The sequence below is a fragment of the Rattus norvegicus genome, chromosome 6 (genome assembly GCF_036323735.1).
Source record: "Rattus norvegicus strain BN/NHsdMcwi chromosome 6, GRCr8, whole genome shotgun sequence".
NCBI lineage: Eukaryota > Metazoa > Chordata > Mammalia > Rodentia > Muridae > Rattus > Rattus norvegicus.
Window position 1 is genome coordinate 9,480,974 of NC_086024.1, and position 27,861 is coordinate 9,508,834.

At 37.2% G+C, this 27,861-nt stretch overlaps 1 protein-coding gene and 1 long non-coding RNA gene across 46 annotated transcripts in view; one reads left to right on the top strand and one right to left on the bottom strand.

Annotated features, from left to right (window-relative positions):
- Nrxn1 (neurexin 1) overlaps nucleotides 1-27,861 on the top strand; it is a 1,146,022-nt gene that overhangs the window by 549,614 nt on the left and 568,547 nt on the right. For 34 of the 44 annotated variants that reach the window (XM_063262405.1, XM_063262407.1, XM_063262423.1 and 31 more), the window contains 2 exons: nucleotides 2,403-2,429; nucleotides 24,927-25,049. In XM_063262405.1, coding sequence (XP_063118475.1) covers nucleotides 2,403-2,429; nucleotides 24,927-25,049 — 150 coding nt within the window. The remainder of the gene's footprint in view (nucleotides 1-2,402; nucleotides 2,430-24,926; nucleotides 25,050-27,861) is intronic. The other 10 variants (XM_063262411.1, XM_063262419.1, XM_063262422.1 and 7 more) reach the window with 1 other exon arrangement.
- LOC120093188 (uncharacterized) lies at nucleotides 1,204-11,656 on the bottom strand. Of its 2 annotated transcripts, none has more exons than XR_005486271.2 (4): nucleotides 11,599-11,656; nucleotides 3,231-3,349; nucleotides 2,540-2,693; nucleotides 1,204-1,461 (listed from the first exon to the last, which is right to left on the bottom strand). It is a non-coding gene; the product is annotated as an uncharacterized LOC120093188 (long non-coding RNA). The 2 variants fall into 2 exon arrangements; XR_005486272.2 differs by lacking the exon at nucleotides 11,599-11,656 and adding an exon at nucleotides 4,602-5,665.

Sequence of the window (27,861 nt, forward strand, 5' to 3'; positions counted from 1 at the left end):
CCTGCAAACATTTATCGACTAGCCTGTTTGCTATGGAAAGTTAAAATAATTGAATAATGCTTTAGTGGGCGACACTTTTTAATGTTCCTCGTAATTTAGTGTTTTGTGATTTCTACCTACAAGGCTTCGGGGAAGCCCTATCAGTGAGATGAAATTTGAAACTTTGAATTTTGAGGTTTTAAGATGCCTCAAAATGAATTTTTCTCTTGTTATATTTTCTGATGTTTTAATGGGTCATACATGACACCCTTGCAAAAACAAATGTCTACATGTGTTAGCTAAGATAACATACACAGGGAATATCTATTCACACTTGCTCCTACTTCCTCCATGGGCTTCTCCTTTAACAGTCATCTTTGTGGTCCTCCATCTCTTCTGCTCTAAAGTAATGTGTGGGATATTTTGCTGTCATTCAGCAGTCCACAACCCTTCAATGCCCAAAGTCTGCGGCCCTCAGCAAACAGCCATGAGAACAGTAAGGACACATGCTCCTTTACAGACAGATAATGCTTTCCTGATTTAAGAAACCATCAACAGGGTGCTACAGTAACACCTCACCAATCTGAGAGAAAAAAAATCAAAGAAAACATTGAATTGTAGAATTTTAAAAGTTGAACACTTTTAATTATTTTATTTAATTTAAAACCTCAAATTAATATAAGCTGTGGGAGCTTGTGAAGGGATAGGCTTAGTTTATTTCAGTGAATGGAGATGAAAGGTCCTTCCATAATGAGATCTCTATTTCCTGAAAGTTCTGCATTAACTTCTCCTGAATCCTTGAAATTATTTGTCACCCTAGCTTGATCTTTCAAAGTCTTCTTTATTCATAGGTTACCTCCTCGATTATGTCTTCATACCAAGGGAAGATTCAATATTCTGCCCAATAAATTTTAATATTATCATTGAATTCAAATAAATGAAAGTGAATGAGGTTTTACTGTACTTATTGACACACACACACGCATGCACGCATGCACACATGCACACACGCATGCACAAATCAGGAGAGGAAGAAACCCAAATTTTGAAACCATTTAGATTTATTTTTAGAAAGACGTATGTAAGTAGAACAACCAGTGACTTTTGTGACAATTCTACATTTTCATATTGTGATGGATATAGCAGTAGCTTAGAAAATAGAAAAAATAACTCTTTCTAGCGTATTGCATTTAATCACATTCAATTAATACAAGCTCAATTAAGTTTATTAGTTTAAAAAGAAAAACTTCACAGTTTATTGTTCTGTTAGAGTTCCCTCTAGTGACCATTATAGGTTACTACAAGAAAATTGAATAAACAGCTTAATTGTACCAAGAGGGTGTTTGTTGTGTTGTTCAAAATGAGAACCCTTAGAGAGATCCTCACCAGCAAAGCATTCTGTAGAAGGAGTTGTGTAGCTGCTGGTCCTTGGCTGTTTGTAACCACTTTTCTGATGCGGTTGACGACACATGACAAACTTAGCTATATGGACACAGAATCTAGGTTTATATTTTCCATGTTCCCCAAAGGCATTAAATAATAAAACAAAAAACCCAAAGTGTACATATATATATATATATATATATATATGTCCATGAAACCTATGTAGTTCTTTAAAAATAACCACTGTGTTATCCACACCAGAAACTCTTTATATCTGCTTTCACGTGAAGCAACCATACAAAAGAGAAGATCAGGAATGTAGTGTGAACTTGCATAAAGAGAGCATTGCTAGCTCCTAAGAGAGGCATAGGCCTGGTTGTTCCGTGGGATGGCTACACTACAGCCATTCTACTTTCTAAAGATCCATGCAGTTTTTTTCTTTTCTCCTTCTATAAAGACAAGGTGTGGAATCCACCAACGTCTGGCTGTAAACATTTAGTGCCCCAGAAAAATCAAAATCAAAGGAGAAATGTACAAACATACTAGAATAAGAAAAGAATGATTTTAATTTTTTCCCATCTGACTGCTGCAGTTGTAAAGAATTCTGTGAGCCTTTGTGGGATATTAGATTTTGGAAGTCTAAGATGTCTGAGCCTAGCTGAGCTTGCACCGTACCCCATTGTGACGGAGCACTTTTAACTTTTGGTGAAGATACTAGTCTGTTCTTTCACAGATGGGGAGAATGATGCAACCGGTCTAAGCCAAGCATCTTTGACAGTTAACTGCTTCTTATGTCACTTAGATTTGTCACCATGTAGCTCTGTTTGAATTGGCCATATTTTTAAACGTTCTCTTGTTTTTTATGGTACAATTTCACAAGAATAAATCTGGGTTTTAGAAGTATATAAAGAATAATGATATGGAGTGGCCAAATTTGCATGTGTCTGTCCCCAGAAGGGTGGACTGTAATTTTATTGGATGTCTGCAGCTATTACCTTGAAGGATAAATATTCATTTCTCATCTATTCTTCCCCATCTAGATTGTATCAGGATTAACTGTAATTCCAGTAAGTGCCTATTCAAAATTTTTAAACTGTTCTCCCTCCATTGCAATGTAAGCTAGTCAAGGAAGAGAGAGAGAGTAAGAGAAACGCATTTATAAATCTCATGATCTCACCTTGAAGCAGTCCATCATCTGGGATGTAAAAATTCATTTTATATTTAACCAGCCAAAGGGTTTCCCACTGAAGTTCCTCCTCCTGTTTGGAAAAGTCGTGGCATATATTTTGAAGCAGAAGGCATTTGAACAGATCTTGAGGTCCAATAGTTTTCTTCATAATTAAATAGAAAAAAACACACCATGGGCCTTATTTCCTTCTGTTTCTATCCCTTAATTCAAATATATAAAAGAGATGTCTAATTTATCTTATTTTGGGAATTGTTAACCAACCTTCTAAACTCAAAGATTTATGTAGACATAGTGTGTTGTTCCTTATCATATGCTCTTGGAAAAACATGAACCAGGAGAGTTCATTATTAATTAATAAGAAATTTTACATGATGAGTTTTTACATCCTGATCATATATCTACAAAAATAACTAAAACCATTCAAATAAGTGATATGCATGCTAAATGGTGAGTGAGAAAGATGCATGGACTGAATTTTCTTTGGATTTTGACGAAGATCTATAAGATACAAGGACTGTGCTTTTATTTTGAGCCCCAGCATTAAGTAATAAGAAAATCGATTACAATTCTTTCTGTGAATCTTTAGATCTTTCTTTTCCAGGTTTTGCTGACCACATAAAGGAAGCTCTTCCAGTGACCACAAATTCATTAGCTACATAATAAAATGATATTAACAAACCTCTAATCTTTCCTCGCCATAGTAAGATTCTGGTCTCTGGCCCTGGAAGAAAGCTGCCCGTGCATTGGTGTGGCTCCTGAAATTTGTGGCTGTGTTTCCATAAGGCAACAACTCATTCTCTGAGGGAAAAAATTGTAAAAGCAGAATAACCTCTCTACTAAAATTCCTTTTACTGCATATTCTTGAACTTCTACACAAGCGATACATATTTGTCCTCATGTATGGTAATATTTAAGCTAAAAAAGGTGAGTCTGATAAAATCATTGAATAACTACTAAATCATAAACCACATCCAACTGTGTCAAGCACTAAGACATTATCATAAACAAAATAATTCCTAAGAATTATCTCTCTGAGCTTTAACCCAAATGCAATTTCAAGTATGCATCTCCTCCTGTCCAATCATTGACGCCTTGCTGAAAAGCGATTTTATAGGTTTGATAGATCTGCTTCTGTAGGCCCGAGTTCTGTGTGCTGAGAAGTGCAGACAGGCAAAGTGACAGCTCAGGGCACTCTCTTGAAAGGTGGATTTGTACCTTAACCTGAGAGTAGACTCTACTCATTCCTGCTCAACTATAGAAGATTCTTGTGGGAAAAAATACTCATTTCTAGAGGTCTACTTTAGGTAGTTTTTTTTATTTTATTTGTACTAAGAACAGAAATGAAACGTTAATTTTTAAATTTATAAAATGAAAATGCACACTTTGACAATTAATGGAATTCACCAATTCAAATGTGATTCTTTTATTTATTTATTTTTTGCTACAATTACTTAGAACATATACTGAATATATGTCAGTCTTCTTAGACTTAAGTCTTCATAAATTTTCACTGGTTAGTGAGTTTTTCCTTTTAAAAGTAATATAAGTTTCTCCTGAATACTTCATTAATGTAATGGATTACAAACTTTCAGTGCATACTTCACACAGGACTGGAAATAGAATAGCTTGACTGTAGTGACTGGAAGAAACATAAATGACCAGACAACATTTCCATTTTCTTTCGCCTCTGTTTTATGTGGAAAGCCGTGGGCAGATGTAGTGAGTTTCATAAACCTAAGTCAGGTTTGAGTCTAGTTAGGAATTTACATATCTAATAACATTCACCTGTTTTCATCTGCCCTGCACATTGTAGTCAACCAAAAATTAATTAGAAATATTAGCATCTTAGTTCAACTTCAAAGAACAATTTGTAGAAGTTTGTGAGCCCTAAGTCTCTCTGACACTTCCGCATAGCATCACTGTCCTGAAATATTAATATGAAGCATTTCAACTGATAGATTTTAAAAAAGCTACCACAGGCAATAAACGGCGTATAGCAACAACAGATTTCCACACAGTGAGGACGCGTACTCTAAATTGTTCAGCTTACGTAGAAGTCATAGGAGATTGCTTTCAGTTCATTTACGTAAAACTGGTCTGCAGTCTCTACAGCACCCCACCTCCATCCTCCTCACGCTAGACTTGGACATTGAGACCTGGAAAGTAGAGAGGAGGGCACGTCTGGGTGTACTCAACCCTTTCCGGTAAGAGACACGTGCTGTGTTTCTTCCTCTCCCATTCCCACATTACAAGTCTAGATGAACAGGCAGACAGGTTTTCCTCTGATAAAGAACAGAAATCCCAAGACCCAACTTTGTCACACATTTCTTGTGGCTGTCATTTTAGTGTTTCAATCTTTGGGATGGTAAAGGAAAAGTGTCCAAGACCCATCAGAGTTCACTGCTCTACTTTTGCTGATATCAGTATGAAAATATATTTGCTACCTGAAATTTAGAGTTAGAATGTGGTTAGTTTGAAATTCACAGGCTGAAAGGAAAACACGAGCATCTGTTGATACCCTCTGTCCTCTGCTACTGAGTGTAATGGTCACTTTTCCGTTGTGATAAGCACCTGCACCATAAACAGCTTACAGAGAGTAGGATATGTTTGGCCTTGTGGCTCCAGAGTCTATTGTGCCAGGGAGGCCTGAGCAGGCTTTGCTGCTCTCATGGGGGAAGAGGCAGGACTCTAGAACCTCACATCTTCATATGCAGAGTGAATCGGAAGTAGGAGGAAGCTCTCCAAACGAGCCCTCAGTGACATATCCTCCACCAAGACTGAACCTAGCAGAATTGCCTCACATATTGCCACCAAATGGGAACGAATAAACGCCTGAGGCAGGGAAGGGGCATTTCCAGGGCAAACCACACCCTGACTCACTAATTTTGTAATACATTGCCACACACACACACACAAAAAGCCTAGCTACCACCTTTTAGTGAAAATAATTTCTGGGTAAGTAAAGATAATTTAATACAGTTCGATGGGAAAGAACTATGAATTCATATACATTTAACATAAAGATGGAAAATATATGAATTAATTGAAAAAGCTGTAGACCACTTGACAAAAACCATCATAATGATATACTAACATGGACTAAATAATGATTAAAATATTGTCAAAACAAAGTGTTTTTAGCTGAAGCCTCAGTCACTGGCTATAAAATAATGCTATGACAATATGAGTATTAGGCAGTTTCTTGACTGGTATGTACTATTATTTAAGTTCAATGCCCTAAAAATGTAAATGGAGGCTTCTGTTCCATGTAACAATTTCTCAAACACATTGTTTTTAAGGTCTGTACAAAATTTTGCTCTCATTCTGTTTCCTACTTCATTGCAAAGTCACAGAGCCTAGTCTCTTTGAAACTTTTAGAGTTAGCAAACAAGCCTGGTTTCAAACTGGAGGTCTAGTGATTCTGCACAATATAGTCAAACTGATTAGATGATCATCTTTTCTGAAACAATTGCCTCTGTGGTGAAATATTGCTTATTTGATACTTATCATTTTTAAGCACCTTAGAAATGTTTACTGCAATAATCTTTGAAGGTTGAAAATATTTGAAAAATTGGAAGCCAAATTTGCACTCATGACCCACTGGTAAGTTCTAATGGTCATAGTGGCAACTACTTTTATTTTATAGTAGATATAGGAATTACTTAATGAGGTGTTTTTGCTTTTTGTTTGTTTGGTTTTTGCTTGGTATTTTAATAGTTTTTGTTTTTCCATATTAGTGACATAACTACAGAATGCTCTAGCCTACAGGAAGACATGAAGCCACTAGAGTAATGGAATGTGTGTGTGTGTGTGTGTGTGTGTGTGTGAGAGAGAGAGAGAGAGAGAGAGAGAGAGAGAGAGAGAGAGATATGAAGGGAGGGAGGGAGACAGACAGAGACAGGCAGATACAGGGTCAGCACAGGTCCTTCTAAAACCACAGGTTAATGCTAAGTCTCTTCTCTATGGTTCTTCACCTTTGTTTTTTGAGACCAAGTCTCTCACTAAACTTAGAACTCAGCAACTGGGTAGACCCACTAGTTTTAGTGACCAACATGGAAAGATACAAGTCCAGGTATAGGGACCATAGCATTTATTACAATACCCAGGTATTCTGTGCATGCTGGAGACACACGCTCAGGTCCCTCATACTTGGTCTGCAAGCATTTCACTCACTGAGCTATCTGCCCCAACTCAGAAGGGAATCTAATAATCTCTGGTCTCTGCTCTGCTAGTTTTTAGTTTTCTTTCTGTTTGTGCTCTGTGTTGGTCTCCTCTCCTCCCTGCCCCTTCTTCCTTTCTCCACCTCACACCTGTCCTTTCTATGCATCTATTGTGACTTTCTCCTGCTCCCCTTGTTTTTGTACAAGAATAAAAGTCACTGGTGTTAAAAAAATACTTTAGTAGGCTTGACTTTCAACTCCTTTTGTCTTATTACACAAAGTGATTTATCTACGGTGCCTAAACAACGAAATTGCACAAGACATTAATGTGGATGAAATGTCAAAGGTGGAAGTTCAAAGTCTTTTTACAACACAAAACCCAAGTCCTGAGACAAAGGAAATCTAGAGCCAAGTACTTAACCTCACTTTCAACTTGGGGAGAGCTAAGTAACATTTTGAGTAGCATTGTTATTGGAAAATGTACTTTGATGGATGTCTGGGGTGGATAATAAGATCTTTGTATTATCATTTTATTACCAGAATGAAAAGATCAACTGGATATTAGTTATCATCAATTTTTCTATGTAGATAAAAATGGAAAGCAATAAAAGATTGTAAAATGTCAACCTGAGGCACTTAAGCCATTTTAGATTGCTGTGATCAAGCTGTCACTTGGAGAGCGACTTAAAAAATAGAGTAGTGCATTCTGCAGTGCAGCATGGATGAGAGGCAGCAAACAGGCAGCTCCGGAGCGGTCCGGTCTCTACACAGCAGAAGACGTTACCGAGAGCTCAATGTCCCAGTACTGCAGGGTCTTTTCTAGAGTTTATCTGTGATTGTCACTGAACAACTGATGTTACCTGTCACCTAGCGTAGGTGACACTGAAGAGAGAGCAGATTAGAAAAATGCACAATATTTGTTATTAGTATTGTATGTTTGTACAAAGGAAAGATAAGAAACAGTTCATTATTTTTAACTGAACTTTAACAGTAGTTGAATATAGAACATAAAGGAAAATGGATTTCCAATGGAAAACAATCAGCTAAGACATACAGTTTAGACAGCTCTCAAACCTTAATGGAATGTGAAGGAAGCCCATTTGATTCATCTACACATTTAAATTTGGGGGAGCAGGATGAAGAATATAGCACTTCTGGGAATTTCCATGAATATGGTAAGTGAGAGGTTGAAGACTTAGTCTAATGTGACAATTAACCTCATTGTTTAGATGCTAGAAAGCTACAGTGATCCAACATGCTTGAAAAGACTTTTGGGCAGTAAGAACCCTCCTTACATCAGGTGAAGGCATAGCTGCTGATTAATGCCAAATGGATTCCAATTCTCTTTTACTATTGCGCATTGACTTTTTTTACCACTGGTCTAGGCCAAAATTGCCAGAAAAAAAATCTATAATCTTTCTGAAGAACCAATTCTGATTTTGATATTTCTTTTTTTCCTATAAAATGAGAGTTTTCTTTTTTATAATCAAGTGTCAACCAATGGCTGCCATGTGCTGCCAGAGCAGTTTTGTTTCTTTGAGAGAACTGATCTTTGAACACCTGTATGCATTGCTTTGGGTGTCTCTTTGAGATGTATGGTTAGAGTTTCTTTAGCTTTAATGGAAGTTGTATCACTTCTTTTCTTTGTTTCTACAGTGGGACTAGTTGCTCTCCTTATATCTGTACTTATATTGATTCATTTCCATAAGCAGCTAATTTCTATAGGATGAAAAAACAAAACAAAAAACCCCTAAAACAAAGTCAAACAAAAACCTAGTGTTTAAAAATGCATATTTAAAACATCATCTAATATCCAGCTGATAGTAATGCATAAAAGTGATCCAAAAATGTCCATCAAACTACTTTAAAAATTAGCGTTGCCAATTTTATGTACATAAATTAATGACTTGTGCCTTAGCAATTATTCACATAACAATATGAAAATAAATATCATGATCATAAAGTTCAACGAATATAAAATCAATAAACATGAGTTATATTTGATGAAGGTTTATTACCAGGGCAATAAGAATTGATACAATATGAGCTCATTTCAGTCATTACAGGCATGTTTTGGGGGTGGGAGGATTGAATGGGGTTTAACCACTCAACAATTCTTAGAGTTCTGGTGCTTTAACTCTGAGGGATTGCTACTTCCCTTTTCAATATTTTGTGATAATGATAATTAAGCCATCTGCCTTTTTGTCATTCTGGTATCTTGGTCACATCTTTCTTGCTGACTTTTCTGCTTTCCTTCAGCTCCAGTTTTTCTGTATCCTTGGTGGACTCTTGGTGTCCTTTCCCTTGTCAATGTTTCTACTCACGACTTGTTCTCTGCTTCCTGTTTTTATTTTGACATTGTTGCTCTTACTCTGTTTACTCTGTGTGATGTGGGTCTAAACTCACCTGAAGAACTGAGTGGGCTCCTTACTTCTTAGTTTCTCATTGGACCGAGCTTTCCATCACAGTCTCAGAAATGTGGAGTGCCCGCTCTTAATCTAATCTGCCAGCTTCCAAACCTAGTGCAACATAGTACACTACGTTCAAAGCAGACAGTGGGACTGCTGAAATTCCACAAGAGTTAATGCCCTGATCTCTAGAATGAAAATAGTTTCATTGTGGCCATTAAATGGTTCAGAAGATGGTAATCTCTTCACTATATCACTGACATGTAAATGAAGTGAATAATGTTATTTAAATAGAAGGGGGACAGGTACCAGGTACCAGAATTGACCAATTTTTTAAAACTCCTTATCAATGAAAGCAAGGAGCAAAATGGTTATAAAATATATTGGGAATATAAGGTTGAAAAATAATAAATGTTTAAATACTCAAATTATAATTTTATTTACCTCAATCATACCTCTTTTGTTAATTATTTTAATATAATTTTTCATCACAACTAATCTTTGACTCAAGTACAGATTCGAGATACTTGATATATACATAGAACTATTGAAACCAATGAAATTTCAAACTTTATTGATTACATATATATGTACATATAAACTTGCTTTAGAAATGTATGACATAACCAGGTCTGTTTGTACATACAATCTTCCGGTTTTCAGAAGTAGAAATAAGAGGACTAGGAATTCAAAGTTATTCTTAGGTACATAGCAAGTTTAAGGTCTATGTGGTTTATGTGAGACTTATGAAAAAATATAGAAAAGTGGGAAGAAGGTAAGGAAGAAAGAGAAGGAAAGAGAGCATGAAGGTAAGAGGGGGGCTATGTATTATAATATCAGAATTATAAATATGCCTTGAGTTTACATGGGAACGATGTAAGAAGCTGTGAAATTTGTACACGAATAGTGAAATACACAACTAGAATCAGGAAATTTCCAATACAAATACTCATTCATTGGTGAAGAATGTGAAGAATTCTGAATCATTTTATATATAAATGCCCAGAAGTTTGAATATATATACATATAAAAAAGAATAGAGTAGGTTATTTATGTAAAAATAAAATAACACTGAATCCACCTGACACCTGCAAGTACAAACTTTTACTCTGTATTTTATGAATTATAAAAGTTCACTTTAAGTGAAAGGACTTGATTTAATTATTGAAACGTTTTAAAATATAGGTTTAGTCACCTCATAAATAGTGTAGATATAGGCAAGCAAATAAAATAGCTAGACATGACAATTAGTACAATAACAAAATTATAAAAACATTTTTAATAATCTCGTATATGAATCCTGAACATAACGCCCAAGGTGATGAGTTTTTGATGTATTTAAATAGATCCTGCACATATAAACCCAACTATTTTATTTCTAAAAATTTAATCTAGTAAATCAGTTCAGAAACTTTTTATTACATAGAGTACTTTGACAGTTCTTTAAACTATATAATCTACGAAGTAACATTGTTTCAGCCAAGAGCTGTAAGAAATAACACTCCACTGAGTATACAGGCTAGCTGCTTGTAGAGGAAGGCCCTCTTGGCAGATCTCTGTGTTCTATTCCAGTAATGGAGATAGGAAATGAGAGAAAGACAGGCAGGCAGGAAGACAGACAGACAGACAAAGACAGAGAGACACAGAGATAGAGATACAGAGAGGGAGAGAAGGCAGGAAAGGAGAGAGAGAGAGAGAGAGAGAGAGAGAGAGAGAGAGAGAGAGAGAGAGAGAGATTGCTTTCCTAAAGTTGCGGAAATGTGTCTTTCTGTTGGTGAGGTGCTAGTGACTTTAATTGCTTGCTTTTGTTTATCCATGGAATGATTTTTTACTTTACCTTTTAATCTGAACACAATCAAAATTAAAGGTATATGTCCTAATAAAATACAGTTAAAACCTCAATATTATTTAGCCATTTTAATTTTATTGACATATTAAAGTTCTACTTTCTTTTGGTCTTTAAAATAACCAGATTACGTATCTTGTTTTTTGAAATTTTTTTTAATTATGTGTATCTGTGTGTCTGTGTGTAGATATGTGGCATATAAGTGCAGGGGCCCGAGCTCTCGAGAAGCAGGTGCCAGATGCCCAGAAACTGGAGTACCAGGCAGCTGTGAGCTGTATGATACGGATACTGGGGAATGACAGGTCCTCTGTAAGAGCACTACGTACTTTTAACTGCTGAGCTGCCTCTGCAGTTCATGAACGTCTTTTAAGAATTCCTTGACTCCTAACCAGAAAAAATAGTCATATTTGGAGGCTTTGTGGAACAGAAAATATTCAAAAGTAGTCCATCATTTCAAACTTTACAGAAAGCTTACTAACATATTAACTGCCATCACAACCCCTATTTTGCATAATACATTCCTAGAGTGTGACAGCATGTCTATAATACATGGTTTTTATGCAGATAGACCACGATACACAGATTGTTTAGCTTTAGCAATGGAGTGTAAACAACTGTAGTTAAATGACTTACAATATCTTGAAGATTCATTTGTAACTTCTCCCATTTTATGACAAAATGATTTAAAGGAATTCTAGAACACTAAGCCAGTTGACATCACACAGGGAAGGCATGCAAAACCAGATTCTTTCACTGTGGAGCAACACTATCAGTTTTCTCACATGATTTTGTGAAAATGATTTTAAGGAAGAAACCAAACTAGTAAATCCACAGATGAGATGCTTCTAGATGTTTCTAGATAGTGTACATTGTCCCTAACGATGGCCTTCTAGGGAGGCCTAGTATAGCTCCATGGAACATCAGGTAGGAACCAGTGCTGGTAGTGAACCTTGGAGGCATTTCCACAGCGTTCCCCCATCAACCCACATTAACCGAGAGAAGGATTTTCTTTCTAGCAGTCATTGCATTGACTGGGCTCATCACTCTGCAGGATCCCTTCCTAAGAGGAAGGTAAGGTGTTCACCCAGAAGATTCTGACCTAAAGACAACTTTAACTAAAGAAGCAATCCCAATATTTTTCCAAAACAAGTTGTTAAATGGAATAAATGCACTAAATCTAGGAGCTAAAACTTAGATGATAATTAAGTTCATGGCAATTAAACAAATTATCACTCTCTTTTATAGTGTATTGAAATCCAAGTAAAGAAGTATTTCACAGTCATTGTGAAATATTTCTCTCTCTCTCTCTTTCTCTCTCTCTCTCTCTCTCTCTCTCTCACACACACACACACACACACACACACACACACACACACACACACAGAAATATTCTTGGGTAATGCTACGGGTATCTGGGATATCAAGGCCAGCTTCTCCATAGCTTTTAAGCCCAGGCAGTTTTGGAAGACTGGAACAGAAAGAATCATCTTGAAAGAACACATTTTTGGTCACATTCCTAAAAATTGTGCTTTCTTAGCAAATAGGCCAGTGATTGAAGGTTACTATGGAGGCACAGGTTCTAAGCACTGCCATACTCCTTTTCCCCTAAAAAGATACAAAGGGTAAAGAAAAACTCGAGGAAATAGCTGTTTAATTCTGTTTTTTCCCCTTTTACTTCAAGAAAAAATGTATCACAATACATTTCCCAAATATTGAGGATTAGTTAGATATTATAAAATCAGACAACATCAATGGAAGGCAACATAAGAATGAGAACTCTGAAGATAGAAACCAAGACCAGTCAAACTTCTGTTCTCCATGCATTTAGAAAGTAAATTTTATAGCTATTCCAGTGGTCTTCTCATGCAGCAAAACTTATTCAATCAAATAATCTTTGCACTGCGATCATAGCCCTCCCTGTTTATGAAATGTCGGTTTACATGTTAATAAAGCTTCCTATACTTGTAGCAACTATAGCATTAGGACATATAGAATTAGGACAGGTTCACTATAGCTGTTCTATAAGATGCATTCGAATAGCACAAATGGAAATAAATATAACATTTTTAATAAATGAACAACAGATGTATCCAAGTTTACTGAACGGCATGTTAGCCCTTCCATACTCAGTTTTATATCTGCTAGCTACCCTATTATGTGATAAGCATTTCTTGGAAATGAACTTTCTTTTAATCTTAAAATAAAATCACAGTCCAAGTTTTTAGTTTCATTTAAAACTGACTTATTTATTGTGCATATTTCTATGTTTCTAAGTTGAGCTAGAATAGATTTGAGGAGAGCTATTTTGAAAAATTCTTTGAGCAATATATTTGTTAAACTTGTGATTTTTTTACTGTGTTGTGAATATAATTATGTACTTGAAAGGTAGAATATATTTTAAAACTGTATGCTTTTCCCATTGAGAAATATTTACATCAGAGGTATTTATCCTGATCTGTCATAAATGGGTACAATCAATATCAAAATGCAGGAGTTCAAATGTTTTTGTAGATGGTTTAAACTTCATTTATTTACTTTCGCAGATCGGCTTGATGACATTTAGCCAGGAATGGAACAGGAGTTGAGGAATCTGTTAATGGTGAAATTTATAACAGAATAAAGGAACTGTGATGAAGAGATGTCCCTTGAGGCTTTTTTTCCAATTCCCCAAATGTCAACACTTCCTGCAAACAAAGTGCATGTGTACTTGTCTCATAACTAAGCTTAAGGCTTGAGCTCCTGCAGTGCCTACGCCACGTAGCTTCTTTTATCCAGAATTTATTAACTGCTGGTCTCAAGTCCTTTTTATCCAGAACTTAATAACTTCTGGTCTTAGGTCCTTTTGCTCTCTTAGGCCATACATGTTAGGTTTATTCACAAATCAATTGAAAAAGTGTGTTTAAACAGTTATCAGCTTGTTGAATTGCCCAAATTCTCCAGGCTTGGGACTTACCATATTATATACTTCTAAACATTAAAACAATAGACATAGATAATGTCATATCTTTGTGAATAGAAGTGTTTAAAACTGATGGAGTTGCTTTTCATTTATCATTTATCCTAGGTTCATCTACTGGAATAAAATTCCCACGAAATGTGAAAATAATGAACCATTTAGCCAGTGATAGTTGCACATACCTTTAATTGGGTGGCAGAGGCAGGTGGATCTCTACGGGCTCAACCTAGTCTATAGCATGAGTTCCAGAACAAGCAGAACTAAACAGTGAGACTCTGTCTGAAAATCAACAAAAATAACCCTTCAACAAAATACTTGGCAAATTGTTATTATTCAAGGCACTGCACAAGAAGAGGTAGCATACATTCTCCCAGCTATCAGATATTCTTAGAGCTTTAAAATCCATTCAGAAGATGATAATGACAATACCATATTAATAATAGTTATTATCATGAGAAACCAGCATACAGCAGATGTTGCTTTAAGTGATAGGAGTGTAATAAGCTCCTTTGCATATGAATGATTTCTCTTATTAGCATATTTTAAAGATCAGAATACTAATGCAGACACTGGGAAATAAGTACTTTGCCCAAGTTCCCACCAGGACAGCTGCTTCAGATCAACATAAATAACGTTTTTTAAAAAGCACAAAACAAAAGCAGAAAGGCAGAGTTTGTGTAACAATCTATCAACACAGAAACACAGTCTTGACGTGGCCTGATCCTGGTGGATGTTTATAAAATGCTTTTCCTCAGCCGTTACTGTTCAGATCTTGAAGAACAGGAATGTCAAGGTTAATATTTGATTTTATGTTATTTGCTCAAAATCTTTTTAATAGAAAAGAATTTTTAAAACTACTTTAGTGAAACACTCTGTGACTATTCTTGTTTCTCAAGGCAAATAGCCCTATACAAGTCATTCTGAATCATCCTCAAGATTGTAAACTTGACTGAATTGAAGAGAACCTACGGAGAAATAAAACAAGGATTGGAGTTACCTGATTCAGCTGGCTATTCAGCTTGTGCTTTCTAAGGTGACAGGTCTGTCACCAAGTGCAATTTGTTACTGCACTAATCCTCACCAGTAGGACAGACCAAGGGCAGCCCCTGGGTTCTCTGCTGGTCATGCCATTAAATAGAGACAATGTGATGAGAGTGATTTCAATGTTTCCTTGTGTGTATATTCCTGAATATACAGCTTATGGAAGGCTGCTACAAAAACAATTAAATGCACACTGTATGCTGTAAACTAGCACTAACTTGTGTGCATCCCCAAGACCCTGAGATGGGAGGAGCCCATGTTGAGGCAAGTGCTGTCCTGTCCCCAGGTTCAGATTCTTCCTTTGAAGCAGGAGCCCATGTTCTCAGGTTGTGCTAAGCCTGCAAATGGTGTAGTCTGTTATGCCCATGGTGATACAGAAAGGAGCAGGAGTGGAGGCGTATGACTTACATGTCTAATTTCAACTTGCAATTACATTTTCTTGCTGGCTCATAAGAGAAATAAAAACAGTAAAGCCTCATTCTCCCAGTTCAGTACAATTAGATGAAGGCAAAATGGAGCCACTTAAGAAAGAATTTATGTGCTTTTTGTTGTTGTTTTTGTTGTTATTGTTGTTGTTATGGTTTTGTTTTTGTTGTTGTTTTAGTAGAGGTCAAACTAGTATTGGTTTTTTAAAATAATCATTTTCAAATTAGAAACTAATAATGACGTCAAATAGCAGGCTGTGGGTGTCATAATAATTACCTAAGACAGGCAGTGTGTCATTTTCCCATTTTTCAATAGGAAATTCTGTTGCCAAGAACCATGACTCAGGCCTCAGGCTGCAGCCATGTCTGACTGTCCCCAGGGCATTTCTCTCTTCCTGTCTTGTCAGTGACAAGGCTGGCTTCCTGCCTCCCACAGGGTCCTGCTAAGTGAATTGCCAAGTAACCCAGTTGATAACACCTGAGGAAATTGATAAAGATAGAACCTATTTTTAACCATGCACACACACACACACACACACACACACACACACACACACACACACACACACACACCCATAGGTACACAAGCATCAAACTTGAACATGAAGCCTTCAAAAGTTGAAGAAAAGTAAGGTAACTAAAGCGTTCTAGATTTTGTATTTTTTAAACACTTTAGTTGTTTGTTTTAGTTTGCGATTTTTCTTTCTTTATGTGAAGAGAATGTTAAAATCTGGAACAATACTCTTAAACAAATTGCCATGCTTAAGGTCACCTTTGAATCAAAGGCAACTGTGACTCTAAACCTCAAGAGTATCAGACTCTAAAACACTTAACTGTTTTTTTTTATTATAATTTCTTTCTTACTCAATTTATATAATATGGGGAAGATAATTCTCCTAGTTATTATGTGAACTTGCAGACTAAAAAGCACAGACCACAAAGCTAACAATTCCTTTAAATTTTTTTTTTATTGAAACACAGCCATAGAAATTAGCTAGCACACAGTCCATAGACTGCTTATTAGAATAGCAAGATTGAACAATTACAACGGTGACACTTGGGCTTGCCGGCTGGATACAGTTACTCTGGTCAGCAACAAATATTCTATCCCTGATTTAGTAGGCAGCAACATCCTTCGGAAGGACCCTTAGTCAGGAATTTGCCAAAACTGACGTCATTGTTAAAATACAGTTTCTAAATATAAATGAATAGAAAAATGTGTTATGTAACCCAGAATAAGTAAGAATAATTATACAAGAGAGAGACATAATAAGAACCATTTTTGAATTCTCATAATTCATCTCATTCTGTGATGCTCTGGTGTTAAATCTTCTCTCTCTCTCTCTCTCTCTCTCTCTCTCTCTCTTGTTCAATTAAAGGGTGATATAGGCAATTTAATGGTTTTAAAGAGTATAATAATCACATATGAATATACAACCAAATTGTGTGTGTAAGGTGATACAATGTGTTTCAGACTTTATTTCTGAATTATGGAAATGTTAATATCCACCTTCACATTGATGACAATATTTAGCTCAGATTGCTGTGCTAAAACACAACATCCTATTAATAAAATAGAGATGTAGGCGAATTATGTTAAGTTCCACCTGCCTATCTTCTATGCAAATTTTAGTTGATGGATTTGCAGAAAGAGCTCCGAAAATGTTCATGCTCACTATGTCATCTTGTTACAGAAGTAGATTGAGCATTGAGGTGTCTAGGTAGTGTTAACTAAAGAGAAATTGCTGATGTTGTTTTTGGGAGATAGCTCACTGCCTATGAGCACTGGCTGTTCTTCCAGAGGACCCTTCTTCAATTCCCAACACACACAGGTGACAGGTCATTACTGTCTGCAATCAAAAAAAATTAATTTTAAAATTGCATTTTTGGATTAAGAGACTAGATGCATGAAAGAGATAGCCTGTTTGTATACTTAACATCTTTTAAATCTATCATTAGTGGTAGATAGCTACCTAAAAGGTGTGAAAATATGTGACATAATTCTGTCTTCTGATACACAAGTCTAATTTCTATTAAAAATCTAGACCAAAAATGCTTGGATTTGCTTGATCTAGCTATATGACCTCTCAGTTCCAGAGGCAGTTGCGAATTTTATTTAGTGGTCTCTGCTGGCTTCTTTGACGGTTCCATACCTTTATTTTTACTGTCCTCTATTGTGTCTCAGTACCCCATTCCCATGCTCACAAACCACTTAAGCAGTTCACCAAATGTTTGCCGACATGGTTTTCAATTCTAAGACATCTGAAGTTAGTATCATGTAATCATGCCTTGCTCCCATACGACTGAGTGCATGCTTGTTGACGAATTTGTGCCTCATATGCAAATACATTTTAAATTAATTTTCATATATAGGCTGAATGTTTTAGAACCAAATCATTAAAAATAGTGAATCTGAAATGTCAAATTCCAAATTCAAGCGTATGTATGCTGCTATACCTTGAAAAATACAAGTCTTCACATTTGAACATTTATTAGGAAAGTATCCATCTCCTTCAGTATTGCCTGCAAAACGTTTACAGCTTAGAGGCTGCCCATGTCTTCCAATTCTTCTGCCCAGTGTTGGAATAGCTACCTTAAATGCATATAGAACAGAGTTGCTGCATATTTCTGACTGAGATGAAATGACCAATGATGTGAGAACAAACACTGTTCCCTGAGAGTTCGGCAAGTTTTGCATTGTACAGTGATCAGGAATCTGGGTCTTCTTCTCACACTGAATTTGGTGAATCAGCTCAGCCTCATGCAGTTGTCTTCAAATTGCAAGATAACACGTGTTTATTAGCTGGACACTAGTTGAAATCTGTTTTTGTCACTAAACTGTTTGACTATTGCATTATTAATTTATATTCATAACTTTATAATTTACAAAATATAAAAAATTTAAAAAATAACTTACAAGTAAGGGATTGGGGAGAAAAGCAAAAAAAAACAAGTATTTTTTTAAAAGGAAAAAAAAAGAATCTTATTGCTGGAACAACACAGATCATAAAATAAGACAGTAAGATGCTCATCACATGACTGGGAAGGACTAACAGATGTTCAACATATAGGACTTTGTAATTAGAGAGTAAAGCAAGACATGGCCCAGGGTTCATAAACACAAGCAACAAAAGGGAGAGGTCAGCACCATGTACCTTCTATATAATAAACAGTGTCTTCAAAAGCAATTGTGAAGATTCAACAACAAAATATTGTTTATAAACCAGGTGTAATTTTGAAAGTAAAGGATTATTCGCAACTGACTTCAATAGCCTTCGATGGGGTAGCTGACTGGAAAGGAGGAGGAGCGTTCTGTTGGCGTAGCTGATGAACACAACTCAAACACCCAGGATTTTTAGGCAATGAAGTTTAGGCCTGAAGTTTCAGAATAGGAACCAGGCAACTCCTCTCTTCTGTATTTTTAATGTCTCCTTTGCATAAATACATACAGGAAAAGTAATTAGTTTAAAAAACTATGCCAAAAGCTTCTGTCATAGTTCAACTCCTGAAGGTCCACATGCGTGAGCTTTCCTTGTGAATAAGACAGCCAGAGAAGAACTATCCAGGCTGAAAGGCAGCACTGTGCCTTCTCTGACCCAATTCTCTGAGCACGGGAGAGAGTAACTCACCTTCATCATAATTAAAAGACACCAGTCCCATAAACATCTCTGTGATTTCACAACACCAGTCCTTTTCTGTGATTTAATGCACTCAGTAACCTATTCACAACTCTGGGATATAGAATGCAATACTTCTTGGTCCCAAATGAACATTTATTGATTATTTATACTGAGATTTCATGAGAACATTGGGTTAATTTAAATATCCCCTTTAAAGTTATCATTTGACTACTAAAATAATAATCACAATTTGACACTTATGAAAATTGTCCTGGATTCATTGGAATTTAATAAATGTAGCAAACAAACAAACAAACATACAAACCAAAAGTCCACTCCTCTGTAGAGTTCTCTCAAGCCTCCCTCCTTCCACTCAGGCCAAATGCATATATTTGAGTTAATAACAGCAAGAAGCCTTTCACCTAAGAAGCCTCTCACACAGTAAAGAACGTCATTGTGATCTTTTTTTTTTTTGGTTCTTTTTTTGGAGCTGGGGACCGAACCCAGGGCCTTGCGCTTCCTAGGTAAGCGCTCTACCACTGAGCTAAATCCCCCCGTCATTGTGATCTTAAGGCTTTCACATAGCTTCCAGGAAGGGAAGTGTTGTAGAGCTGCCTGCTCTGTCCAAGAAAGAATGTTTAAACATAGCCCCATGGGGGTTTCCTTATAAGCTTTTATCAAACGTGGACAATAGGAGCAGGGAAGAAAGTTCAAGGTAAGAGAGTAAGTGCATAGCATACTGGAGACAAAAATCTAGTGTTCTGCCCCCTTTACCCTGATGTATAATACATCATTACCTTTCTTCTGAAATTAAAGATTTTAAAAATCTAATGTCACACTGATTTGACAATGAAAATTGAAATTCTCATCTCCCACTGTCAGTTTGTTTCTCTCTGTCCCTTTGACTTTCTCTTATTCTCCCACCCTCCCTCCTGCTCTCTCTCCCCTCCTCTCTCTCATACACATACCATTCATACCTTCATTCATCTCTCTTACTTCAAGGTTAAAGACTTTCCAAAGGTAAGTCTTTGAGGCATCTAGAACTCAAAGCTGGGTATTTTATACAATGTGTATGGCAAACTGAATTGTTCTATAACTTAGATTAAATTCTGGTCAAATGATTAACATTAATAAAACTGCACATATATTTTGCTTAGTTTTCATCTTTGAAGTAGCACAAGCAGCAACTGATAACCAAACTATAGTAACATGTGGTAGGCTTGATAAGATCTCTTGATAATAGGCAAAAGTTTTTATGTATCACTAGCCCAGAAGTGTGGCTAGTGGGCTAGAAGCCAGGAGCACTGGGTTCTTCCATTAAATAGCTGTGAACATGGGAATGACATTAGTCCCTTTGGTTATCAACTTCTTTATCCGTAGATAGCTCTGTGAGCTTCTATTCTCCTTCCTCATAATTCTGCTTCTAGAACTATTTGAAATAACAGGCTATAAAGCTATATCTGATAAAATGTTGCAAATTTTTTGCTGAGGACAATGACTTTTACCCCTCTCAGAATGTCCAATCTACATTTTCTGTTGACAGGATATTTTAATGAAATAATGATTGGAAAATATCCAATCAGTCTTAATTCTATTCTCTATTGCCTTTGAAACTTAGAATTCATGTCTTTGTACTAGATTTGATTCCTTATAATTTGTTTAAAAAATGACATCTCTGGCTTAAATACTAAATCACGATAAAAATGAATTACAAATTTGCATATAAATCTATTCTCTACATCAAAGAAATAATATGTTGTGCTTTCTTAAAAGGTTGTATATATTGCAATAGAACATTATAGAAAGGGTTACTTCTTTTTGTCTTTTTGGAAGTCCTCCATGCTCTGGTCTCTTCCTGGCTTGCATAAAGCTGCCTTCTCCCAACATCCTCACATGCGCAACAAGTTCTCATTCTCTTCCTGTTTTATAAGTAAACTCTTTTTACTGTCGGCTTCTCTTTTCTCAGAGTGTCCAGACAGTATTTTCGTAGAAATGACATTTTTAAAAACAAAAGAAAGAAAGAGGAGAGTGGAGGAATGAATGAATGAAGGAAGGAAGGAAGGAAGGAAGGAAGGAAGGAAGGGAGGGAGGGAGGGAGGGAGGGAGGGAGGGAGGTTGGAAGGAAGGAAGGAAGGAAGAAAGAAAGAAAGAAAGAAAGAAAGAAAGAAAGAAAGGAAGGAAGGAAGGAAGAAGGGAGATCACATATCTATGATTTCTAAACCTAACTACTTCTCAGACACTCCACATTTTAATATACCATCATAATGGATGTTTCAAACTCAGTGTTGGGGGTTCTTAAATGTTTGGCCTCCAACACATATTATTTCTAAAGGACCTATGTTAGCATAATTGAGGTGTGCTTGGGTATCCTCAACAGACAAAATACCTTTCATTGGAATTCAGGTGATCAAAAGCTTGAGTTGCCATAATTTTACCATTAAATGTTTGTCAAGAGATGAACAGTTTGCCATTCATAATATCACCTGTTTAAATACCTTTAATAATTTCATACATTTTTAATCTTCCAAGCAGTGTGAGACTCTAAATGAATGGGAGAAATCAGCTAGGAAGTTCTTGCTTTATGGATGGGGATTGAAAAGACTGGAAGTTACGTTTTCCCAAATTATTGATTGTAGGAGAGATTTGTTCTTCCTTAAAGGACCCCTACATTTTGTCACTTGTAGTATCAATTTTAGCTTCCCCATGTGGTCAATATGCTGTTCAAATATTCTCATTCACTTTGGCTTACACACAGGATGTAGAGGTTGTCCTAACAGAGTGCTTATTCAGTAGAAGAAACTCAAAGTCATCACAAGGAAATCTTATCCCCACATTCTTCATTTAGAAACAGGGAGGGGAGACTAGAAGTCAGTTTGCTGGCAGAGGGTCTCATTGCTATGCCAGCAGTTCCATAATGCAAGTGGATTTATTCTGGATTGGAGTAGACAGACCGAGGAAAGCACTCAGCTTGACGGCTTTTTAAGCCGTATGACCTTGGAAACAGTGGTTTTGCTTCTGTAAGAATTCAGTTCCACATCGAGAAGTTGATCATAACGTAGAGATGAAGTAAAGATTGTGGTACACAGCATGCATGCACTAGTCTCATCTTTGTAGTAGCAAATCAAGGGCTGACAAACACAATTCTTGACTCCTAGCTCAGTGCACTTCTCATTACATTTCATGTTAAGGGAGGACCCTCCTTGGGAAATGAGACTATCAAGTGCATTTTTAAGAGCCTTGTCTTCTAAAATCAATCTGCTCACATTTTTAATAATGCATGAAAGCAGTTTGAAGTTGGCCCACAGAGATTTCTGTGAACCAAAGGTTTATTTTTAATTGGATTTTGTGTCCGTTGTTATGGAAATGGCGGTTTCATAGATTAAGCATTATGATTTTCTGCAAGATCAAGCCCAGAGTGGGGGATGAGGATGAGCTCATTCTTATTCTTGACAAAACACATTTAAAATTAAAAGAACAGGGGGATGGCCACATCAGAGGCATGTTTCTGAGAAAAAAAAATTCTCCTCTCTAAAAATAGCTTTAAAATGACATACTCTCTTGTCAAAGATCAACACTAAGCATGACCAGGTTGCCAGTAGGACATCAAGCTGCTGTGACATTATTAAACGACCCTTGCTTCACAGTTGAGACTCTAAGATCTCCTTTGATCTTGGGAATTGCTTCCAACGTTTGGTCTCCTTGCATTTAGATGGTTTCTAAATCTTGATGATGACTGACACTGGGTAAAGAATTGAGGGAATCCCATTAAAAAAGAAAAACAAGCTTATATTTTTGTCTCCTCTTAAACACCAAAGACATAATAACCAAGGAAGACAAGACTTACCTGGGTAAGCACTTTATGGAATAGCACCATAAAGATGAAATTGGCGGCTATATGACTAGTCTGTGGTTATCACAGCTAGCAATGACCTTGTGTAAGTAGGATACTGAGAATTTCTCCCCTTGGCTCCCTGACAGTTTCTTTTTCTTCTTTCTTTCCCTCTTTGCACATGTTTTCACACTCTTATTTGTTTTCCTATGACCCCCAATATCAACTGGTTTGACTTTAGAATTTGGTGCAGGAAAGTGTGGAAGATTTCTGGCCCTCTACCATTATCAAGTCAGGAAAGCAAATTGTCTCAGGCCCTTCTCTGTGTTAATGTTCCTGCAAGTTATAATGCTTTCAAAAGGAAAATCCACCAAGCAAAATAATGCATGTTTAACATCATATTCTTCTAGATTAGTCATCACACTGAATACTTTTATTTAAATTATATGTAATACGTTTAGTAAAATTACAATTATGTCAACATTTTTTTGTTTTTAAGTTAAACACAGATACAGTCCCACTTACTTGCCTTAGTAATTTTCATTAAACATTTCATTTCCATTTCAATTCTGTACACACATCCTTTGGAAATGGACTATTAATTGAGTATACTCTGCCTCCCTGCCCTTGGCCTTTATTGTTTATCTCTGTTAGCTAGCATCACCCTCACCCCACCCCCTGGCTTTAACTGTCTGTATTTTCTCTATTTTAGTCTATGTTTTCCATGTCATTATTATGCTGGCGTACTCAGAAACATCCCCACCATACATATACATTTTCAGCTTACCATTTAGTTATTGGAAGGTTTCTTTAGACACGGACTTTAGACAGACATGTTCATATATTTCAGAGGCTGACAAACCCAGGTACTTCTTGAATCTTGGAGATACAGAACTGAAGATCTGAAGAGCAACCATCATACAGATAAAACCAAGAGGTTCTTACTAGGTGCTATTGCTTCTTTACCCAATCACCAAATCATCTAAAAATGTGCATCACTGGCAAACAGAAACTAACCCCTACACTATTAAGAATTTCATGAAGTTGTTGTGTTTATTGGCTGAGAAATATTCCAATGTGTAGATGTACCAAATTTTCTGTATCCATTCCTCTGTTGAAGGGCATGTGGGTTCTTTCCAGCTTCTGGCTATTATAAATAAGGTTTCTGTGAACATAAGAGAGCATGTGTCCTTGTTATATGTTGGCGCATCTTTTGGGTATATGCCCAGCAGTGGTATAGCTGGGTCCTCAGGTAGTACTATGTCCAATTTTCTGAGGAACCACCAGACTGATTTCTACAGTGGTTTTACCAGCTTGTAATCCCACCAGCAATGGAGGGGTGTTCCTCTTTCTCCACATCCTCACCAGCATCTGCTGTCATGAGTTTTCTGACTGGTGTGAGGTGGAATCTCAGGATTGGGAAGAGAGGCCCTTGGTCCTGTGAAGGCTCCATTCCCTACTATTGGAATGCCAGGACAATGAGGTGGGAGTGGTGGGGCACCCTCATAGAAGCAGTGGGAAAGGGGATAGGATAGGGAGTTCCAGGGGGAAACCGGAAAAGGGAATAACATTTGAAATGTAAATGCATAAAATATCCAATTGAAAAAAATTCTGATAAAATTGGAAAAAAAAAGTATCACTTCAGATATCAGAGAATTCTTTTAAAAGTTGTACATCCAAACTTGGAAAGGTTTCCAGTCCTATATTGATTGTGCCCATTTATGACAGCAGGTTAATTCTCTTGTCTTAAGAAAATGCAAAAGACTAAACATTCTAAAATTGTCACACCTGAGTGTTTGTTAACTTGTCATTTTCCTTGCTTGCTATGATTCTATTGGGCTTGAAAATTGGCCCAGCTTCTCTCCTCTCCTCTCTCCCTCTCTCCTCCCCTTCCCCTCCTCTTCTCTCTCTCTCTCTCTCTCTCTCTCTCTCTCTCTCTCTCTCTCTCGCTCGCTCGCTCGCTCCCACTCTCACTGTTTTCTTCTATCTTGCTTCCCCATTTTCTTTTTCTCTTCCCTCACACTTTTTGTAAGGTTCATTGTCTTGTGTGATTCTGATTGTCCATAATGACTGTTTGGCATATTCTACAGGCAAAGGTCCTGAGACCCTTTTTGCCGGCTATAACCTCAATGATAATGAATGGCACACAGTACGTGTGGTTCGGCGAGGAAAAAGTTTAAAGCTAACCGTGGATGATCAACAAGCCATGACAGGTAAGTGCTTTGGACCCTGTTTCCTTTTTATCATCATTATCGTTGTCGTCGTCGCCATCATCATCACCTCCATCACCACCACCACCACCACTACCACCACCATCATCATCATCAATGTTATATTTCTTTTTCAAAAACTTTTGATAATTTTACACATGGGTAGTGTATTTATATCGTTTGCACCCTCTTCCCTCTGGCTGCTCCCACCCCCCACTCTCTTAGGTATGGTTTCTGTTGTGTTGATGAACTAAAGCACCCTTGGGGAGGAAAGAGTTGAATACACTTACACTTCCATATCCATTTGCCATTGAAAAAAGTCAGGACAGGAATTCAAACAGGAACCTAAAGGCAGAAACTGAAGCAGAAGCAAAGGAACCAGGCCTGGTTTTGTGTCTGTTTTGTTTTCTGCTTTGACTGTTTTATTGACATGGCTCACTCAGCTTGCTTTCCTCCAACACCCAGATCCACTCAATTAGGGGTGGCACCAACCACACTAAGATGGCCCTGCCCACAGCTCTCAGTAAGAATGCACTGCAGGCCTGCCCAGGGGTCAGTCTGGCAAAGGCATTTTCAACTGAAATTCAGTCTTCCAAAATGACTCTAGCTTGGGTCAAGTTGATATAAAAGTGGCCAGCTCACCACCACACCTCTCAATATATACTCTCTTCTGTAATATTGTTTATGCACATACATATGCACATATGAGTACAGTCTATTGGATTCACCTGATCAACAACAGGACTTTTGTTAGACTGTATGTGGCTCTTGTTGGTGGGGCTCTTGTTGGGGTCCTTGTCACCCAATTACCATCGGCTCATTTAAACTATTCATGTATGATTATAGATGCACTTATATGTGTAATATTTCTATTTTTAAGTTTCAGATGCTTTTTCAAACCCAGACTAGTATATGTGATGGTTATATCCAGTGCATTTCCCCTCTAATTTATCTACCAACATTTGAATTTAATTACTAGCCTATTAAAATTCCTCCAAATTGAACATATGTGCCCTGTGATTTTTCTTGTCTATTCAAGAAATTATACTGTACTTTAGTTTTGTGGCTTGGTGACTATCTTTGTGCTTCAAAAGTACTGAAGTCATTTCAGATGCCGATTTACCTTCACTCGCTTTGTTTCTTATCCATTTTGTTGATGAGCAGGAGAAAATTCTATTTTCCTTCTTTATTTCATTGTTTTAGGCTATAAATTGTGTGTGTGTGTGTGTGTGTGTGCATGTGTGTGCATGTGTGTGTGCGTGTGTGCATGTGTGTGTGCGTGCGTGTGTGTGTGCATGTGTGTGTGTGTGCATGTGTGTGTGCGTGTGTGCATGTGTGTGTGCGTGTGTGTGTGTGCATGTGTGTGTGCGTGCGTGTGTGTGTGCATGTGTGTGTGCGTGTGTGCATGTGTGTGTGTGCGTGCGTGTGTGTGCATGTGTGCGTGTGTGCGTGTGTGTGTGCATGTGTGTGTGTGCGTGCGTGTGTGTGCATGTGTGCGTGCGTGCGTGTGTGTGTGCATGTGTGTGTGTGCATGTGTGTGTGCATGTGTGTGTGCGTGTGTGCATGTGTGTGTGCGTGCGTGTGTGTGTGCATGTGTGTGTGCATGTGTGTGTGCGTGTGTGCATGTGTGTGTGTGTGCGTGTGTGTGTGTGCATGTGTGTGTGTGTGCGTGTGTGTGTGTGTGTGTGTGTGTGTGTGTGTGTGTGTGTAGCTCTTGTTTGTCATCCAGCTTGTTAGTTGAACTCTAGCATTCAGGATGTCAAGGTCTATTCTAGATTTATACTTGCAACCCAAGGAGGTAAGCTCTGCCCTTCACATTTTGGGAACTCAGTGGGAGAGGAGTCTCTACCCCTTCCTCTTTGGGAACTTACCCTCAGAGCACAGTATCACTCAAGGGATTATGTTAACACAAAGCACTGAAAGGTCTTTGTGTACCCAAGATGTGAGTCCCATTCTTGTTAAATTCTAAAGGGCTTCCCAGGCTGAGCAAAGAGAAACTTTCTCAATGACAATATGACATGTATGAGGTTATAAGCTTAGACGAAGTCATTCTTTAAGGAAGTAAACTACGAGCTCATAGAGCTGTCGTTGTTACATATCTCATCAGTATTTCTGACTAGATTTTTCGTGTGTGTTGGACTGGCTGGAAGAGCCCCAAAGTGAAGAGCCCGCTTTGTGTTTCCCCTAAAATGTCTGCAGGAGGCGCTGTTGCACACGACACGTTTGTTTGAAAACCTCGAGTGGGTTCTTTTCCTGTTTGTATTGTCCAACTCCAATGTGATAGCTTTTGTTTTATCTTATTACATTTTATTATTATCCTGCAGAAACCTGTTTTTTCTTAATAGAGACCGAAAGGGAGGTGATTCTTGATGGGGTTGGGGTTGGGGTGCAGAGGAACTGGCAGGGGAACTGGAGGGGAAACTGTAATCACGATATATTATATGAGAAATGAATCTATTTTCAATAAAAGGAAAAATAAAGCAATGAATGAAAAAAGAAAAAGAATGGTATAAATGGAATACAATCGCCATTCATAGAAGGCACCTAAGGCAGAGTGAATGCTGGAGGTCAGCCTGTTTTAGTTAAGGTCAGTTTGTGAAAGAAAAAGGAATTTTTTTTAACATTAGTTGCTGAAGCAACCGGGTGTTATCCAAAGGATTTAAAGTCATGGTCTTGAATTTTAGAAGTCAGGGCCAATATATGCAAAATCACTGCAGGATATTGTTCTGTCCAAGTGTCTTTTATTCTGTAATGTGGATAGGGCATAGGCATTCTCATTTTAAAGATGATAAAACAGCTTCAAAGAGAAGTAGTT